The 7,757-nt window shown below is 41.6% G+C and overlaps 1 protein-coding gene across 1 annotated transcript; it reads right to left on the reverse strand.

The window, feature by feature from the left end:
* Nucleotides 1-1,077: 1,077 nt before the first annotated feature.
* smu1a (SMU1 DNA replication regulator and spliceosomal factor a) lies at nt 1,078-7,294 on the reverse strand. The gene is made up of 12 exons (XM_051418897.1): nt 7,164-7,294; nt 6,440-6,650; nt 5,767-5,919; nt 5,354-5,464; nt 5,015-5,143; nt 4,716-4,835; nt 4,488-4,604; nt 3,786-3,913; nt 3,505-3,631; nt 3,210-3,377; nt 2,830-2,982; nt 1,078-2,134 (listed from the first exon to the last, which is right to left on the reverse strand). Exons 1-12 carry the CDS (start codon nt 7,187-7,189, stop codon nt 2,036-2,038), a joined length of 1,542 nt encoding a protein of 513 aa, XP_051274857.1. The 5' UTR covers nt 7,190-7,294; the 3' UTR covers nt 1,078-2,035.
* Between the last annotated feature and the right edge of the window lie 463 nt (nt 7,295-7,757).

A 7,757-nucleotide genomic window follows, 5' to 3' on the forward strand; every position in this document is an offset into this window, starting at 1 on the left:
ACAACTTCCTGTCACAGATTTAAAAGTAAAAGCTGTGTTGTTGGTAATAAATCATAGTATAATATTTTACAAACTTTAGAGATGGTTGGATAAATCAAGGAATTTGAAGTCACCACCTTCAGCTGTTGGAAGTTATAATGGTAACTTTTCATTATTTTCAGATATTTTATTAAAAAATGGGCAGCGTGAGGATTTGAGCGACTTTAACAAGGGCCACATTGTGATGGCTAGACAACTGGGTCAGAGCATCTCCAAACCTGCAGCTCTTGTGGGGTGTTCCCGGTCTTCAGAGGTCAGTATCTATCAAAAGTGCTCCAAGGAAGAAAAAGCAGTGAAACAGCGACAGGGTCATGGGGGGGCCAAGGCTCATTGATGTACGTGGGGAGTGAAGGCTGGCCCGTGTGGTCCGATCCAACAGACGAGCTACTGTAGCTCAAACTGGTGAAACAGTTAATGCTGGTTCTGATAGAAAGGTGTCAGAACACACAGTGCATCACAGTTTGTTGGTATGGGGCTGCAGAACATTATGACCACAGGGTAGGACAGGTGGTCATAATCTATAAAATAGAATTACCATTTACCAGGACAACACAGATTATTTCCAGGATATTTGGTCATTTTAATCAATCCCAGGTATTTCAATTACTGGAAAACTAGTCTCTAAATTTCTGCAGCAAAGAGAGCTGCAAAGCCAGTCACTAATGCTTTTAAACTAAAACATACTAAGTAGGTAAAAGTGACATGCTTTTATTTTGAAGATGTAATTAAAGTCCTGGCATTTGTCTTGTAGGATGACTTGACACTCCTCTCTGCAAAGCTGCTGTACCAACAACTATCCCAGCAGTTTATTCAGGGATCAAACTCCATCAACTCGCCCTCTTTCTGTAACATAGGCAGCATGCATGGCTGGAAGTTTAATTAACCAGGAATTTGTCTGAGGCCCCATACAAAGATCACAGATCACAGTAATGGCTGTACAGTGACATCCGGTGTCATTGTTTCAAGAAACCTTCTGAAATGCCATATTCCAGTTCTGAGGCACCACAGGTAAACACAAATTAAAGATACTGGCTTCACTTTAGTGTTCTGGTTAAACAGCTTTAATGGCACAGATGAGTTATATTAATGGAGCATTTGTACATCCAGCAGGTTCACTCTCATTCTGAATGCATGTACTCAGTGGGGAGAAAAATGTCTCACAATGACTTTGTTAATAAATGTAATGCATTATTTGGCTCTCCATGTTGGAAGAACTAAATAATAACTAGAATATTGTGCCATTCAACTCTAAAAAGAAGGAAAAAAGTGACACACAAAACAACCACACACTATTTAACCAGGTCTTCTTGAAAAAAAGAAAAAAATGCAAATAAAAAATATATTTACAAAAAAGTGGAATTTTCAAAACAAGAACTGAGTCTAGTATCTACACTCCTCGCCCGGACATCTGAAAACCTCCTCTCCTCTCTCTGAAGTTCAAAGTTACTGAATGTCGGTAAATGCAGGTGTTGAACAGCAGAGCCTTATTTATTTTCACTGAAACAATATAATGGACTAATGAATTGGATTAATATGGAAGCACCTTTCTTTATATGTGTAACGGACAGTTATGGTATTTGTATTAATCCTATGTCTGGTTCACAGTTTGAAGAGTTTCTTCCCAAAATCACATCCACCACTTGCACAACAAGACACCCACTCTTACACATTCATATAAAAGTAAATGATGTGGCAAGACTTGCAGGTAAATAAGGCTCTTCTGTGCAAACACTCCAAAACCCCTAACAGCCACTAGTTGCCAATATTCAGATGGATGGCTTCAATAATAATAAAAAAACGTGATCAAATTGAAGCAAGCAGCTGAATATGTAAAACCCTTGGTGTTACTGAGATCATAAACGTGTATACCAAATGACACAACATGTGTAAAATGACACAAACAAAACCAAACAAGGCGGTGTCCAGAGCGAGGAGAGGAGCTGCTGTGTGTGTGTGAGAGAGAGAGAACGTCCAATTTCAGTTTGGTGTTAACACCTCAAGGCTTCCAGAGCTTCAGCAGACCGTCCTCGCCGTAGGTGGCGATGAGGTTCTGGTGGGGGTGGTGGGCGATGCCGATTACGTCCTTCTCATGGACCTGGAGGGAGGGGGAGCAAGACGTGAACAGGGATTGTTTAAAATGAATGAAGCTGAATAGTGAAAAAAAGGCTCATTATAGATATTTAAAGCAAATTAAATGCTATAAAGTTATGTCACCAGTAAATCGCAACATTTGTTCATTATTAAAAGAAACTGTTAACCCTAACACTTATTATTCTGTTGATTATTTTTGCGATTAAGAAATTTGTTTAGTCCATGAAATGTCAGAAAATTGTGAAAAATGTTCAATGTTTCTTAAAGCCCATGGTGAGTACCTTAAATGTTTTATCCGCAACCCAAAGCTACCCAGTTTACTGTCAGAGGACTAAAGAAACCAGAAAATCTCACTTTTGAGAAGCTGAAATCAGAGAATTAGAAAATGACTCAAACCGATTATCATAATAGTTAGCTATTTAGTTAATAACTAGTTGGTTTATCACCTAATCGTTGCAGCTCTAGAAATAGATAGACAAAGTTAAGTGACTTAAGTAGACCATAAGAAAAAGGTCATAAAAGTTTAGATTTTTCTTTGTCTGTGCTTGTTTATTGAGTCATTTAATAAGAGAAAAGAGCTTCACCCTCGCCTTCAATCCAACCGATACCATCAGAACTTTTAGTAGCGGAGGCAGAGGAGGGAATGTGCAGTGATATGTTTGGACTCTTTGATCTGTGCTCCTGAGTGCAGTAACGTACCGTCAGTGTTCTCTCCAGCTTGCCGGTGACAGTGCTGAAGCAGTAGAGCACAAAGTCTTCACCCACGCAGTAGATCCACTCGCCACGGGGCGACAGGGTGCAGCACACAAAGTCACCGCCTTCCCTCTTACCGGAGCTGAAACTCCTCACAATCTGCACAGAGAGAGTCACATTTAAACACACACAAAGCATGTGTGTAAAAAGGGCAGGCAGGCGATCACTTTCACAAGCAAATACCTTTAAAAAAAAGTAGAAAAGTTTATGCAACAGCTCAGAGGCCGATTTCAGCTGCCTGTTATGGTTCCTAAAATTACTAATGGAGTAACACTGTGCTCTGTTTTCCTGCTGGACTGTTCAGTGCAGTAAGGATTTGGACTGACCTGTCCCTGCATGTTCATGATGACCACTGTGTTGGAGCGGTTACACACTACAAAGTGCTCCGGGTTCTTGGGCAGCTGGACGACGTTGTTGACTGTGATGTCGGTGCCGGCTGACGTGCCCAGAGGCTTGAAGGTGTTGCTGCACTCGGTGGTCTTCATGTTCCACATCTGAAGCGGGGCAAACACAGTGAGATGAGACACTGGTCAGACACGCTGCTGATATAGGCACATTAATAAGATATTTACAGAGTGGTTCCAAAAGAGAAAGTACTGAAGGGATGTCTGCTTCTCTCACCTTGACCGTACCGTCCGATGAAGCGCTGATGACGTGGTGGCCGTCTGGCGTGAAGGTGGCCTCGTTCACGAATGAAGAGTGACCGCGGAACTCCTTAAGAGTTTTACCCGACTTCAGTCCATGGATCCTTAGGCAAAAAGTACAATTTAATACATGTTAACAAAATGATACTTAAGAAAGATGTTCAGTAAAGCGCACAGGTGCCCCATCAGCTACAGTAATATTTTGGGCGTTTGGAAGAAGAATAAAGGGTGCAGGTGTTTGGTCTGGTCTGAGTTTACCTGATTGTCTGGTCGAAGGAGGCGCTGAGAAGCTGGCTGCTGTCTTTGCAGAAACTGACGCATGTAACTCCTTTACTGTGGGCGCGCTCAAACCTCCTCAGACACTGACCGCTCTGGATCTTCCACACCTACACACACACACACACACACACACACACACACATTTACTTTTATTTGTTTGTTGATGACACTGTGTCTGCAGGCAACCATCATGAGTACTAAGAAACTCATATTATTCAAATACAGAAGATTATTATTATATTTCCTGTAAACATAATGTAACTTGGACTTGAAGCATTGCCTTTCAATGATACAAATGTTTGACTTTCATAGTTCAATGTTCAACAGTCAATAAACACATTATATTTTTGTACAACAGAAAAAGATTAGAATAAGTGGATTATATTTTGGAAGAATACTGCTGTCTTAATTATATTAATTACACTGCATTTTACCATTAACATGGAGGATTTTCAGAATTTCAGCGTCAAGGTTTACCCACTGAGAAAAGGTTTAATTTATCTCTTTAGAGCCTTTCACACATCCGTAAAAAAAACAAAAAACACACCATGCATTGTGCTTAGTCTGACAAAAACCAGCCGTAAACCACGTTCCTCAATAAACCTGTCTCACATTTAGCTGTAAAAGAAACAAAGGATGTAAGAGCAATGACAGAGACAGAAGTTAATCTTTCTGGTCTACCTTGATCTTTCCATCCTGAGCTCCGGTGGCCAACATCTCTGTGTCTCGACTGAAGCCCATACACAACACTGCGTCGTCCATCATCATAAAGTTGTCCTGAGCCTGGTACTTCAGATCCTGTAGGACGCAATGCATACATTTATTTCAAGTCAGCAGAAGTCACTTCGAAACACGGAGTGTAAATGTAGCCTTACATTCAACCAGACAGTATTAGTTTGCATACGCTACCTTTCTGATTTTGCCGGTGGTGAAGTTCCAGACCTCGATGAAGCCGTCCACGGAGCCAGTGACCAGGTACTGTCCATCAGGGGAGAATCTGGAACACTCCACGTGAGATTTCTGTCCAAACTGTGCAGGGAAGAAAAACAAGTCATATCAGAGCACTTAAAACACTCGATTTACCATCATAACTCCAGGAAGTGTAAAATTAAAATGACAGTATGCTTGGCTAAATGCACAGTTGAGAACAGTGAGGGAGCCCATTAATGTTGCCTTCTATAATCCATATTTTGGGACAGTGTGGGTACCTTGATGTGCCTGCTGAGCTGTGTGGGGAAGCGCTCCTCCTCCACATCTTTAACAGCAGCTTTACCCCTGAACAAGTCGATAGTCATACCAGGAGGCAGGAGTCCCTGATGCTGCTGCCACTTCAGAGACTGAAGGAGGAGAATGTAGCCAGTGGACAAAACCCATTAGTAAAACATTATTAGAGTGGTAGCACAAGTTTAAAGTGTGGGGAATGATAATGAAGAATATTCAAATATGTTTCAAATATGTCTGGTTTAAGATTCAAATTAGTCGTTTTATGGTGAGATTCTTACTGAAGGATGACACTCATCACACTCACAGGTTTGTGGATCACTTACCTGTCCCAGCAGAGCCATGAGACGAGAGGGTGGCACCACGCTGACCTCCCCTGCCAGGGCCTGGGCAATGGCGGCCCGGCGCTTCTCCTTACTGCTGCCGTCTGGGTACGCCTGGACAACAAGTAACACAAACATCAGAAACTCCGCGCAACTGGAATATTTCAAATGTTCTCTTTATGCAACATTTAGAATTTAACCAATGTGAGTCATGAAGGCAGATGCAGATTGCATTCTATTACATTTCCACCTACTGTTCTTATGAGGCTAAAGAGTAGTTAATGCAAGGGTAAAGCTTATTTTAGCCTTTTGTCCATTTTCACTGAAGAACTAGATTTTTGGGGGAATTAACAACTGATCCAAAAATAACTGATGAGCAAAGGTTGAATCTTCCTAAAAGTCTAGTTTCCACTCACCTCTCTTGGATCGAAGTAAGAGCGAGCCAGCAGGTTCTCCAGGTGGATGTATCTCTCCGGCTGCGTCTGTTTAAGCATGATCATGGGGTCGGTCTGCCTGAGGAGAGAACGGGCTGCACCCAACTCTCTCAACTCGATCAGCTCTAACACCACCTGGTCGGGAAACAACACAGACATTCAGACTCAGACTTCAAACGTGACTTCAGCCGTGATCAATTGGGTTCTTTTCACTGAAAGACCTGTTGACATGAGCAATGACACCAGCAGGACAAATGCTGGGTCTTTTATCTCAAATACAACCAACACCTGGCTTGAGGAAGGATTAGAAAGAACAGATTCAACAAACTGCTTCTTTGGATAGAAACCAACGGGAATGAAGTTAGGGACATAACAATATCATGTAAGAAATGAAACAGGCCAACAATTATGCAGAAACACATAAGATTACACAAACACCCAGGAAGAGAGAAAGCTAAAGATGATCAGCTAGACTGGTGAGTTCCATGACAACAAAAAACGGAGATATTAAACAAACAGCTGGTGAATTAAGTTCATGAAGTAGGAGAAAATGTGGCAGAGGAACTAAATAAGTTAATAATATATCTCCTTAAACTTGCGTGCAGTGGGAAGGCAGGAGGATATATATCAAAGTGCTATGTGAACACAACCTCACCTGTTCATAAAGGTCTATCAGGGTCTTGTCTGGCAGCTTGAGGGACTGGATGGCTTGCAGGACTGTATCCCAGTGGCCGCTGTTTATGTCTGCCACAAAGCTCTCTATACTGTCCACAGTGTTGAGGGACACAGTGGTCTCCTCCTGCAGGGTGGCTAGAGTCCGCTGCAGGTTATTTTCCTTTAAGTACTGCATTATCAGACGGATCACGCTGTGGGAAACACACATTGCTCATTATCAGTTGGATACACTAAACCTGCAGGATAGTCCAGCTGTGTCACACCAGCAGTCATAGTTAGAGGTTAGTGGACCATTTCAAAATAATACTGTTTTGTATAATGTACCCAACCCGGTCAGCAGAATCTATGGCAACTGCCAGTGTAACGTAGCTAATGCTAACTTATTCCAACTCCCCATTCCGTTTACTCCACTAAAGAGAATATGACGGGGGAATACTGTAACACTTTATAAATACAGAGACTTTACATTGGACTGTAATTACCCTCACACTTGGGTTAAAAAAACAAAAAAACAGCATATAAGTTATAATGTATGGGACTTTAAGTTAGCTTGTTAGCTTAGCTTAGCGCGCTAACGCTAGTGGGCTGCAGGAGAGGATGAGGCAGGCCTCAGTGACAGAAAATATCATCAAATGTGGAGTTATTACCCGGCGATTTATTCTATTAATTACTCTGCTTTATAAGTAATTAACTAGGCTACTCACTCTGCGGATTCCACCTCCAGAGACATGATTATTTATCTTAAAACAGTAGCCACAAGACACTCTTGAGTCGGCAGCACAGGCAACACGACGCAGGACGGACGCAAACACGGAAGTACTGGGAGGAGCCTGGGATCTTCAAAATAAAACTCTCTTTGTGTCGAGGGAGATTATTTTGAATTCTGTACAAAAAGGCTCGAAAGTGTCCCACAACAGTGAGGGCAAGTTTATAATAGTACAGAAATATTATGAACAAGAGGTGAATACAATATTAAGCAACAGTTTGATGTTATCCAGTGCAGACTGTCAAGTTTTGATTTCAGTCTGGATATTATATTGTTCTAATTAGTTAGTAGCCTACGTTTCTTTCTGTCCTATTCAGTATAACTTGCAGTGTATATGTGTATTTTATGTGTCACTTTGTTTCACTCGAGATCAGTTCAATTTAAACTACATCCATCGACAATAATGCGCCTTCATGGTGGTTCTCACAAATCTCTGGATTTAATATATCCGAGATCAGGGATGAACACAGGTCCTTGAAGAGGCTACAATGAGGACTAGCAGGATTGCTTGAACAAGAGAATATATCATAGC

Source organism: Dicentrarchus labrax, unplaced genomic scaffold (genome assembly GCF_905237075.1).
Source record: "Dicentrarchus labrax unplaced genomic scaffold, dlabrax2021, whole genome shotgun sequence".
Classification (NCBI taxonomy): domain Eukaryota; kingdom Metazoa; phylum Chordata; class Actinopteri; family Moronidae; genus Dicentrarchus; species Dicentrarchus labrax.